This window comes from Medicago sativa, chromosome 2, assembly GCF_051527215.1.
Source record: "Medicago sativa cultivar Bolivia chromosome 2, Bolivia_mono, whole genome shotgun sequence".
NCBI lineage: Eukaryota > Viridiplantae > Streptophyta > Magnoliopsida > Fabales > Fabaceae > Medicago > Medicago sativa.
In genome coordinates, this window is record NC_140750.1 from 61,187,391 (window position 1) to 61,200,612 (window position 13,222).

General features: G+C 29.5%; 2 protein-coding genes across 2 annotated transcripts in view; both read right to left on the reverse strand.

Moving 5' to 3' along the window:
- Positions 1-791: 791 nt before the first annotated feature.
- Positions 792-7,617, reverse strand: LOC146949378 (protein neprosin-like). Its single transcript, XM_085745420.1, has 8 exons — positions 7,408-7,617; positions 6,148-6,234; positions 5,813-6,022; positions 3,725-3,874; positions 3,223-3,276; positions 2,774-2,920; positions 1,094-1,498; positions 792-992 (listed from the first exon to the last, which is right to left on the reverse strand). Exons 1-7 carry the CDS (start codon positions 7,597-7,599, stop codon positions 1,127-1,129), a joined length of 1,212 nt encoding a protein of 403 aa, XP_085601546.1. The 5' UTR covers positions 7,600-7,617; the 3' UTR covers positions 792-992; positions 1,094-1,126.
- The window catches only part of LOC146949377 (protein neprosin-like), a 69,447-nt gene continuing 57,016 nt past the window's right edge, over positions 792-13,222 (reverse strand). The window contains exon 8 of the mRNA XM_085745418.1: positions 792-992. The gene's annotated coding sequence lies outside the window, so the exon portion shown is untranslated. The remainder of the gene's footprint in view (positions 993-13,222) is intronic.

The window sequence follows — 13,222 nt, forward strand, 5'->3', positions numbered from 1 at the left end:
ATCCACTTTGTATTCCATCACCCCCATGTATTGTGGCAGTTGCAAATCTAACGGTGATAAGTTATTCTAGATAATTTCGGGACAAATTGTTCACTAGAAATAGCAAAGCTCATTCTTATAACAACTATATCTCTTGTCGTATTCCCCAATGGTGCTATTCTAGATCTTATTTAAAGAAAAGCTATTAATGTTGTTTATTGTTGTTGCTGCTATCATTGTTGGTCCTATAATCACGACAACCAGTATAGGTGTTCAATACACCGCACTTAAAAGAAGAAGTTTATGTTCTTATTGAAATCAAATCAAATAAAAGTTAAGAACATGATTTATGAATTTATAGAAATATCATTTCAAGTGATTTATCTATATCATTTATAAATCAATCAAGAACTCATAAGTACTCTTGAAACTATATAGGATTTCAATGTATTATCATCTCAAAGAGAGTTATCATCATACCTATGACTTTGTATTAATTAAATACAAACTTAAACCTCTTCATGTACCCTACCCAATAACGACACTTTGTAAAAAGATAAAGAAAGTACACACTACAGTACTACATCCGAATAAAAAAATCGCGCCACGAAATTTTCAACCGCTGTACGATTTTGCTTCCTGTAACTACCCACATTCAGTATAAAAAAATCGTACCATGATTTCTAAAATCGTATCACGATTTGTTCACCAGAGTCAAAATCAATTTTGAGAAAACACAATAGTTTACTTAATAAGTACTCCATGGAGACAAGGACAATTTGACAACAACATCAAAATTTAACACAAACAAATTAAAGAAAATGATGAGTTATTTCATTTTATTACCATAATATTTGACTTGCAATGTATCATATGTATGGACTTCTTTGCAAGTATCATTATAAGCAAAGTACGAGAAAAACGATAGAACGGCATAGAAAGAAAAGCATTAAAGTATGTAAATTTTATTTCTTCTTTGCAAAGAGTCGAAATGGTAATGGTATATGGATCACCTGCGAATAAAAAAGTAAAGAAATAAGAAGTTCAGTTTCAACAAAAAATAAATCACTGTAATCAAGAAATACTAGAAAAAATAATTGAAACAAATATTCACCTTTATAATTCCAATTCTCTATTATTAATTTCATTAAGGACAATTCATATTCCTTCCAGGTCCACCATAGTAAAAGTAATTCCCCTGCTTACTATCCCCTTTGATTATATTATAACAATTTGGTTCTTCTGCAACCACATCGAGATTTGACAATGGAATCAACTGGTTATCAGAATTCACAACTTGCATATCCCTAAAATATGAAGCTTTTGAAGAACCCTCTTCTGCAAAATGTCCACTACCCATTTGGGTTGATGAGTGTGTCCCAGTTGACCTTATATACACTTCTCCACCAAATTCAACTTTAGTTGCACTATCCTTTAAACTTGTATACAAAGAGGATGGCCAATATCCAACTATGTTGCCAGATCCATATTCAAGCCACCAATTCCCAGTTTTTTGATCCTGCACAAAAAAAAAAAAATAATAATATTACCTCAAATGATACAATAAAAAAACTTATTTTGACCTTGTACAAAAAAAAATATAGTGTAACATTTTATCTTCTAATTTTAGGATTCGTTTGTTTTTCAAAATTTTCGTTTCTTACCAAAAAAAACGGCAAGACAGACACATTAATGACCTCTTGACGCTAATTCTTCTATATAAAGTGGATTGCTGAAAATTTCATGACATTTAACCATTAAACAAATTGTATTTGAAATTCTTTTGTTTTTATCTTTTATGATTCAATAGTCTTAGAAATTCTAGAGATTAGTCAATTTGGTTATTGAAACGAAAAAGATCAAAAGATTTTTGCAATTAAATGAATTTTGCCTCTATTATGGAAGTTTGTTTTCCAAATAGCAATATTTCGTCAATTGACATTAGATGGGTGTGCTGGCATCCAACAAGAAAGGATTGTTTTGTTCTTAACATGGATGGAAGTTGTTTTAACGACGGTAGAGCTGGAGCTAGTGGTTTAATTAGAAGAGGTGATGGTAGTTGGGTAATTGGGTTCAACGACTTTCTTGGTATTGCCAATAATAATTATGTGGAGCTTATGCATGGCATTGTTTCTTGGTTTAAAGCTTGCTAAGGATATGAGTTGCAATTGAATTTCTTGCTATTCAGACTCGAAAACAATTACTGATATTATACTGAGCCGGTTAACAACTACCACTGCTATGCTTCTATCATTGCTTGTGTTCAATAGTTATTGAGAACGGATTGGGAGGTGCGGTTATGCCACTCTCTTAGAGAAGGGAATGATAGTGCATATATTTTGGTTAAATTGGGTGTTGCCAAAGATGATAAGTTCAAGATTTAGGACTCCCGCCTAAAGACTTGAATTGTTCTCTTTTAAGTGATTCTTTGAGGGTTCTTTATCCTCGGGATTAAGTTTTATTTTTTTTTAATCATATGTACCCAAAAAAAATCACATTAGCCACATATACGCCGGATCAATCTTAGAGACTATATTCATACCAAATATGATTTATATACGATTGAAATTATTTCAATTTCAAACCAATTTTTTTTCCTTAAAAAAACAATTTTTTATTTTTATTTTTTACTTTATTAACCAAATTGACTTATCTCTACACGTTTGAAGGCATTATTGATAATTCACACATTCTTGAAGGAAAAAAAAATGTAAAAAACAAGAGGAGGGAGACGAGATATCTACCAAATTATCCATAATCCAAAGTCAATTTGGTAATCTGAGTAGAAAATTACCTTATAGATTAATATAGTAATTTCATGTTGCTCTCCATTATACGTAGAAACTGGAGAGAGTGCACCTCCAAGTACAAATGTGTTGCTAGTTTGAACAAAGCCTGGACAACGTAAATTGTAGCATCCAGTTTGTTTATAATCATCAGCCTGCAATTATTACTACTATTATTACTAGTATCATTTTCATTTTAATAATGTTTTTTTTAAAGAATTTTAATAATTTTATTTATTAATCCGTTTATTACAATATAAATCAGGGGAAAATTTAGGTGCATTTTCTTATGTGTTTTTCGTATGGTTTTCACATAAAATTTACTTTTTGTACTTGTAACAAACTTTAAAAAAATTGTGGATTTAAATTTTTTTTGGCTGTTATAAACAATTTATGTGAAGAACCACACCAGAAACATATAAGAAAATGCCTAAGTTTTGTCCTATAAATTACTTACCGTCCAATAGACGAACGATCTAGGGCTATAGTCCCCGTAGATCTGGTGGCTCACCTGCATAAAAATGACTTGATCAGCTTTATTGGCTAAAATACAAAATTAAGTACATTGCGGGAATAAGAGGTAGATATTGTTGACATTTAAATATTTTTTTTAAAGAAAAATAAATAAATGTTTCATTTTGATAATGAGGTAATTCATGAAATAGAATTTGAGATATTGATATATATATATATATATATATATATATATATATATATATATATATATATATATTATCAAAGGGCATAGTGTTGAAATGGGATTTAATTTGCAGATTGTAGTTGGGTTGTTCCTCAAAAGTGGAATATCAACATTTTTTTTTTGAGGGAAAGTGGAATATCAACATGATTATTGACGTATATTGATTTTATATACCAATTAAATAGATAAAAAAAACTATGTATATCAAAATGAATTAAAGTGAAAATGAATGGATAAAAAAAACTATTAATTAACATGCCTGCCAACCAGCTTCAATTGTGTTGCCATTGGCGATGAGCCATATTTGAGACAAGCTGAATTCATTTTCATCTTCCACATGGGGGGCCCACAAATTTATTGTAGCTTTTGCTCCATAGTATGGATCTCCAGTAACAGACCCATATGAATGCTGTGCAGTGTAGAGCAATCAGAAGAATCCATTTCTTAATATATTTTCAAAATAATTGTTGGAGCAATGATAAAAAAAAGAATTAGATTAAAAGAGACAACCATAGTATTTGATTATAGTATTTGATGAAACAATCATAACTTTACTACAATATATTTTTTTTTTGGTCAGGTACTTTACTACAATATTAATATCAATGTTCAATAAATTTATTAAAGTCTTTTAGATTAATTTCTTAATGCCGTTAATTTAATTGAAGATACATAATTCTTAAAAATCGATAATAAACTTTTTTAACAAAACGGTTATAGTACAAAAAAAAAAGCAATTTGTTTTGTTTTATTTAACAAAAAGTGAAGCAATTGGATATTATTAAAAAAATCAATAACAAACTTCTTTAAAATATGGCTATAGTAGAAAAAAGAACAATCTCTTTTTTTATCACAAAAACTCAAACAGTTGGAAATATTAAAAAAAAGATCGATAACAAACTTCTTAAAAAAAAAATAGATAAAACTAGATATATTAAAACTGATATCCACCAAATTATCTAAAATATCATCGTTTAAACTTTTAATCTCACTAATTTAATTTAACGACATTCATGGTCAATTGTCTATTTAATAGTATGCAAAAAGAATTCATGGTCAATTATATATTTAATAGTAAACAAAAAGAATGATGTATTATGACATAAATATAGGAAAACATTTCGGTTTCCTCTCTTATGTCATAAATATAAGAAAATAGTTTATTATCACCACTTTTAATCTCTTAATATCACTAATTTTCATATAAAAAAATAATCAAAACACTACATTATTGTTGATATTTTAAAATAGTCGTGTATTTTTAACATTTTATCATATTGTTTCCTTAAAAAAATTTAAAAATTTATCATACCGACTTTATTATACCGGTACATAAAAAATTTCTTCCGCGTATATAAACACAAAATTCTGCAACAAATACAGTGCAAATATTTAACGATGTTTTGCATATAAAATAAAAAATATATAATTCAAACGTTGCATTAATGTTAATATGTTGAAATAGTCATGAGTTTTCAATATTTTATCACATCGACTTTCTCATATTGATACATAAAACGATGATTCCGCACATATAAGCACATAAAATGTGCAACAAGTGCGGTGCAAATATTTAATAACAAAATATATTAAGAGACAAAAAAATACGAGTCACGGGTTTTCATAATTTTATCATATCGATTTTCTCATATTGATACATAAAAAGTTGCATTCGCATATATAAGCAAACAAAACCTGCAATAGGCGCGATGCAAATATCTAATGGATTTTTGTATATAAAAGAAAGAACTATTTAAGAGAAACATTATACTAATATTAATAAGTTTTAGTTATTATCTTTAAACATTCAGAATATTATAGATATAATTATTTTGTATATAACTACCGCGATGTTATGCGACCCATGCGAATGCACGAGTCTTTTACTAGTTTTTTTAAAAACCAGGTATATCATCCCCACAGCGAACTAGGAAGATTAATGTCTCAAGTTTTGTGTGACTCAAATGGATGACAATTTCTTTTTATGAGTTTTAACGTTATTGCATGCATAAACTCGAGTTCGAACATGAAGATTGGTCAATCTAAACGACACTTTTGGCTTCCTAACACCAAACACTTTTGGCTTCCTAACATAGTAGTGTTGTGTTGCGTCTCATAGGTCTACGTATGTTACTTTTAAGTAGATTGATTTTGTCATAAATAAAAGTTAACAGCGCAACATATTACTCGTTTTCCTTCTATTCATTTGTAATTTTCTATATACATTTGGCATTTATCCCTCTAAAATAATATATAATTTGCATGAAAAAAGAAAAAGAAGAAGGAAAAACCAGAAAAACAAAAAATATTAAGAGACAAAAAAATACGAGTTTCTGTGATTGCATACCACATGTTTATAGTCATTGGCATCCATTCCTACTTGACTTAATTTTCTTCCAAACGTGTCAATAGAGCTAGCTCTTAATATGTCTTCTTCTTTTGCCCTTTTAATTGGAATTGTTCCTTCCGGACATGATTCACCAGATAAGCTCCATAATTGAAAGTTTCCACTAAAAATATCGGTTTGGTTATTGCCTTTTGATCTTTCTAGAGGATCCTATATATATATATATATATATCATATGCATGAAAAATGATCAATTATAAAGCTGAAATATAATAGCTTAATTAGATCAAAAAATATATGTTTGAATTTTCCTTAATACAATTAACAAAAAATACCAATGGTTTTTGTCCTTTCAATAGAGGATGATCAAAAGCTGGTTGTTTATGAGACACAACGCAGTCTATAATATCACCATCCGGACTCTGCAAAATGAATATAAACACAAAATATATAAAAACAAACACAACCATTAATCTAAGAGTGTGGCTTGATAAAGAATATGAAAGTTAAAAACAATTAAAATGCTTTAATAGAATTCTCTTTATTATAAAATATTTTTTGTTTAATTAGATATAGTAATTGCTTATTTAAAGTTTGATCATTTGTACAAGTTTCAAAAGTTTTAAAATTATTTGGATAAACATTTAAGTTTTTCAAAAATTGAGGGATCAATTTACAAAATTTAAAAATTTATAGGAAGCGCTTTATACATTTTATAAAATATAAAGGCCAATTAATCCTCTAAAAAAAAAAGACCAATTAACAACTTTCGAAAAAGTTAAAGGGTCTAAACTTAAAAAAAATTAAAATAATTAAAGGGACTAATGTGCACATTTTGAACATATAGGGACAAACTATTAAATTTTGAATAACAACATAAGGACCATTAATACTTTAAGATTCACAGTTTATAAAGTAACTAGACCCTAACCCGTGCTATGCACGGGTTTTTGTAGAGTTTCATATATAAAATATCAAATTGGCTATACTATTAATCGTAAAGTTATATTTAAACTCAGAAACAATCAAACTAAGTGACAATTGAGAGTGATCGACATGCACAATCTCAAAGAAGCAAATTAACAACATTTAGTTTGCATCAACAAAAATGAATATGGAAATCAACAAAAATGAATATAGAATCAAAGTCATTACTTTGCCAAAACAAAGTAATGTTATAGTCTACTGTAGTGATTTTTGCAAATAAAAATTCAAAACAAAAACTTCATGTAATATAATACAGGAAAAAGTGAAGTTTCTAATAAAAAATTATCATATGGATCAGTCAAATTATCTACAATTTTAAAGATGCAACTTTAATATCGTAACACGTAGTTAGCGTACACCAAAAAAAATATGAAAAAGAACAACTATCAATAAAGTTACTAAAAAATAACTGCTATGAGAGAGGTAACCGCTAGGGCGGTTGGGGATTTAAAAATTACTCAGACCCACCAAAAAAGGCGGGATCAGAATTAGGGCAAACCTTATAGCTGCTAGCTAGTATGGAGTAATTTATAATGATAACTACCCTCTAAAATTATATTACTTCATAAAATTTTATAATATGAAAATTTAAGAAATTTTTAACATACTTGAATTGTCTTCACAGCAGGCTTGTTAATCTGCTTAAGACGATTTGTTATCATTTTCTTCAACTTATGCAATTCTTCTGATCGGAAAGTTTGATTGGCTAACTGATGGTTACTTGTTTCTGAAGCTAAGCAAGAAACGAAACAATGCATTGTGAGAGAGAAAAGAAAGAGACCATATAATAGATTAACCATTTTTGGTTGTGTGTTGATGAGAAACTAGGCAAGAGGCCTAGGATATATATAATGGTTAAATTTTTTGGAATAATAATAATAATAATAATAATAATAATAATAATAATAATAATAATAATAATAATAATAAATAACACATGCAAAAGTCCTTCTTAATAATTATTATTAATAATGATTTTTGTAAAAAAAAATCATAAATCCGTAAAACATAATTATTATTATTGTTATTCTTTTTTTGAGGAAAAAAATATTATTATTCTCATTCCCCTAATAATTATTATTATTATTATCATCATTATTATCATCATCATCATCATCATCATCATCATCATTATCATCATCATCATTATTATTATTATTATTATTATTATTATTATTATTATTATTATTATTATTATTATTATTATTATTATTATTATTATTATTATTATTATTATATTGAATAATTATAGTGGTTTAAAAATGCAAGACCGTCATTGTTGTTATGAAGTCTGTCAAGGAAAATGCTAATGTGGAAAATGTTAGTGTGGAAAATGCTAATGTGTCCTAGTCTCCTAGAAAAATTCCACACAATCTGACGAATGACTTTTAAACATTGGTTTTCTATCTTTTAATTCTCATCTTTGCGCATTTTTGTTGTTATGTATGAGTTAGGATTCTCACATAAAAATATCTTATTTTTTTCATTTGAAGAGATAAAGAAACAAAGAAGTTCAACAAATATTTTTGAGTTATATATAAATTGGGTTGTGTTAACTTGTGCCCTTAGGACACATGTTAAGAAACCTAAAAGAAAGCAATGTTTTATAAAATTTTGTGCATTCAACTCATTAAAAAACTAAAAATTAAATGTAATGCACATATTCCAATGAGTTATTTCTATATTTGTTTCATTAACTTGTGCCTTAAGGGCACAAGTTAACATTATCCATATAAATTTATATGATATCGGTCATAAACATACCTAAATAGAAAAGGATTGTTGTTCAATACGCCCCTCAAAATTGTTCACTTGTCTGGAAAAAAATTGATTAAAAGTTATGATCTGATCGTAATATACACACAAAAACAATCAATCGAGAGTTACGACCCGATCAAGAGCAAAATTGAAGGACCTATTTAGCAACCATCATAGAAAAAACTCAAACATAAAAAATAAAAAAATAAAAAAATTGCCCAAACATTCAAGCAAACACAAGTCAAGCTTATCTGATGTAGAATTGTGCATAAATCTCGTTTTCTTAACTTAATTTTCTTTTTGAACAAGTCAAAATATATATATATATATATATATATATATATATATATATATATATTATAAACATTTGCCTTATTTTTTTTTTAAAAGTGTGTTTGTCACTCAATCTTGCTTAACCTCATTAATTGCTCTTACACAATTGTTCTCACAATTGATCATGAATAGGTTCTACCACACTAGTATGGAGCCCGTGCCAAACACGGGTAAATAATTTTCTTTTTTTGAGGTAAATAATTTTCTTCTTTAGGTTCAGATTGACGAACTTCTTTGTTTGATGTTCATTAAATATAATAAAATATTGGCTTAAATATGAATTTTGTCCCTGCACTTTCATCAGATTTTGGCATTGGTCCCTGCACTTTTTTTTGTTTGGAATTGGTCCTTGCACTTTGTAAAAATATTGGTATTGGTCCCTCTGTTAACTTTCTGTTAAAAAAAAAAACACAAAACTATTAGTATTGGTCCCTACACTTTGTAAAAATATTGGTATTGGTCCCTGCGCTTTGTAAAAATATTGGTATTGGTGCCACGTGGCATGAAATGATTGGGCCACGTGGCACTCCGTTAGTTTTTTGTTTTTTTTTTAACAGAAAGTTAACAGAGGGACGAATACCAATATTTTTACAAAGTGCAGGGACCAATACCAAACAAAAAAAAGTGCAGGGACCAATGCCAAAATCTGATGAAAGTGCAGGGACGAATGACACATTTAAACCTAAAATATTAATATATCAAATTACCAAATATTACAAAATCCAACAAATACTCGACTGACAGATTATCATGCACATATGAATGTATATCATTACTATCTAATGGAGGGTCTTATTATGTTTAGAATATGCAATCGCACAATACCCCATTTGTTTACGGGCAACAATTAATTTTTCATATATATATATATATCTAAAAGAAGTTTTATGAAATCATCTTCTCCAACGAGGGTTGGTAATGAACCGAACCAACTCGATAATAGTTTGGAACTCGATTCGACAATTAACTCGTTGAACTTGGTTTATGAACCAAATGAGCTGAACTTTAGCTGAAAATTAAGTTCGTTAAATAAATGAGCTGAACTTGAGTTCTATATAGTTCGAATCGGTTGGTTCATGAGATAGCTCGATAAAATATATATACATATACTAGTCTGGTAAATATTAATAGAGAACTATTAATTAAAAATTAACTGTCATTTTTCGGAGGTTAAGCTATTTGATTAGCATAGACTCACTATTTTTATTTCACGACTGAACTTTAATTTTTTTCAAAAGAATGGGAAAAAGTTCGAATAACCATGATGAAGGTGAGAAAAACACAAGAATGAGGGTTGAATTGTGTTAGCTTTTTCTTCTTTTTCACCTACTGAAATCACTAGTCAGAAGTAGATAGAGTTCAACTTCTAAAGTGATGTTCAGATTCTAAATGCAGCGGATAAAAACATAGAGAGAGAGAGAGAGAGAGAGAGAGAGAGAGAGAGAGAGAGCGAGAGAGAGAGAAGAAAGACACAAAGCAATTATACAGGTTCCTTCCACAAACCGGAAGTAGTCATGTCCCCCTTGCACTTCCAAGGAGAGTTCACTAAAATGTAATATCTGATTACAACTGCTCACTGCTAAAACTAGCAAGAGACTTCTGTGAAGAAGATTTCCTTCTTAAACTTGGCTGGGTTTTGATGATAACAAACTCACATCACAAAAGAAGAAAAACTATGGAGGCGCAAGTTGAGGAATGAAGACTAGTGCCTAAGCTTCTTGGTTATACTCTTTGTAAGTATGGCACTTATCTTTTGATTTATCATTCTTAACTTATGGAATAACTTAGAATGCTCAGAAAATAATTACAAACATTTTTCTAAATCCTCATATGAAGCAATGCCTAAAACTCTCATGAAAATAAATCACACACTTGCAATAATATTCATATAAACGTGATTTTACATTAAAGTATTTTTTTCATGAAAAACAAGAATTGACATTTGAAATCATTTTAGCATGCATTCTCTTGGTCTTTAATTGTTAAATATTTGATGATCATTCATGCCTTAAAGAATGTTGCTGAACGTGTTTAAAAGGATGAGTATAATGAATATATTTTAATTGTCTTGTTGAACATGCTTTGAACCAATATATTGATCATGCAATTATAATTATTCATGAGAATTTCCCCATTGAACTAACGGCCATATTTGCATTTATTGGCAACGGCTGATTTTAAGTGTCAACGGCAAGTATCTTTCTAAAATGTATTTCATACACATTTTTATGAATAGGTACCATTTTAAATATGTGTCTATTCATTGGTAATTCTTTTTGAAAAATAGTATTGCTTCATAAACATCTTTTTAGCTTCTATAAATTCAATTGAGAATCAAAACAATTTACAACACAACAACTTTCATTATCTTAATTGACATTTTCAATATCACTTGCTTTCAAACTTTCATTCAAATTGTTTGGAAAACTTTGCTTGCACTTTAACATTGATTAAAAAGTTTTCTGAGCACTAAGTCCATTTGTTAGAGTGATATTGATAAAGATATACAGTCATACATTTGTTATTCTTCAATTACTTTGTTGTAAAGTTTCTTGCCATTGTTGGTGAGAATTATTGTTAAAGATAGTGAGGTGCTATCTTGTGATTGTTGTAAAAGGTTCTTTGATTCGGGAAGATTCAAAGTCCACCAAAAGTGTTTGGTGTTTGTGTTGTAATCAAGAGAGAGGGTTTCTTTCTTGTGTTTATGTTAGAAAGATTGTTAGGGGGTCTTGGGGTGAGATTGCTTGTAACAAAGATTCTAACATAGTGAATTCCTTCGCGGGGTGTGAAGGGAGTGGACTGACCCTAAGGTTTAGAGGGGAACCACTATAAACTCTCTTGTGTCATTTTTTCTTCCCTTGCTCTTTTATTTTTCCGCATTTATACCTTCATCATTATTCACCGGAAAAATTATCAAGAACACTAAACTCTGAAAAATTTACCAATAATCCTAGAAACCTAATTCACACCCCCCCCCCCCCCCCCCCCCTCAGGTTACAATCTGAACTTACAACTTCAAACTTACTCGAGCACAACTGCAAGAGATTTTCTATGCTCAACAACAAAATCAAGAGACTTACTATGCTCAGGCACACAAGCAAGAGACTTCTATTCAAATAGAATTACAAAGAAATTTGTTTAAGGTTGAACACTTGATATACAATCAGTGGTGTTCACAATACAAATCAGATACAGACTCTTAAGACTCTAGAATTTCTAAGATATGAACTTTGATAAGAAATTCTAAGTGAACTTTTGATGCAGAACAATTTCAGCAGAGTTTTGGCGCTTGTAAATTGTTGTGGAGTCTTGTCATTCTCTAATTTTTCACTCCTTTATATATAGGTGTGAAAGAGACGTTGTTGAATTGCCAGCACAACAAAAAGAGTCGTTTGAAACTTGATCAAATCACCAATAATCTTTTGCCTAATATGGTTATTGTCCTATAAAGGAACAATTTCAAATCCATTCCAAGTCTGGAGGAACACCGTTGCAGGCACAGCTGTTGTTCTTGTCCTATTGCAGACACAAAACAGAGTAGTGGAGGTAGTGGTTGTACACTTCGTACAATTGTCCTTTTTCAACTCTCTCCAATGGATAAGCATCTAATGCCTTCAAATCCATTTGAATTAGTCGTTGCTTCATTCTTCCAGTCTTCTGCAATGATAGGCGAGATTAAATCATTTGAACAGGCTTTGAAGCTTCATTTTTCTCAGTTTCTGATGATCGTCAGCTTCTGATGATCTTCAGAACTTTTGATGAAATCCGATTCTGGTGATCTGCTTCTGATGAGGTGCTTCTGATGACGTCAGCACTCCAGGAGCACTTGTCTTCAGAACCTCTTTTCTTTAGACGCTTCAAGCTTCCTTCTTGTTGATTCCAATTGCACTCATTTGTTCTTCCAGAACCTAAGCTTTAAAAAGACACTAAATTTTTGTCTATGGTCCTGCACACTTGAACAAATATTAGCATATCCAATTGACAATTTTTAATACCTTGTTATCATCAAAACTCAAAGGGTAATGTTAAACACATTTTGTTCCAACAATCTCCCCCTTTTTGATGATGACAAACACTAGTATTTAAAATGTTCAATTGTTGTTAATCTAATTAGCAAGTTGACTTTAAGGGTATGATGTTTGTAAGCTCCCCCTGAGTCTATCCAAGTTAATTAAATTCATCATTAAAAACGTAATAACACTCAGAATAATCTCACATTAAATAGACCAAGAGTTTTTGAATATTTATGTTGACCAATTTATGAAGGATGAATTGTTATTCATTCCATTTATGATTTTTAAGAAGTGTAGCATTCCGTTTATGTTGAATGAC

Excerpts from the sequence above, each read along its gene's own strand:
- LOC146949378 (XM_085745420.1), bottom strand. The coding sequence starts at position 7,599 with ATGGTTAATCTATTATATGGTCTCTTTCTTTTCTCTCTCACAATGCAT. Across the intron at positions 6,023-6,147 it reads TGAAAGGACAAAAACCATTG|GATCCTCTAGAAAGATCAAA; the intron begins GTATTTTTTGTT and ends ATATATATATAG. Across the intron at positions 3,277-3,724 it reads CAATTGAAGCTGGTTGGCAG|GTGAGCCACCAGATCTACGG; the intron begins GCATGTTAATTA and ends ATTTTTATGCAG.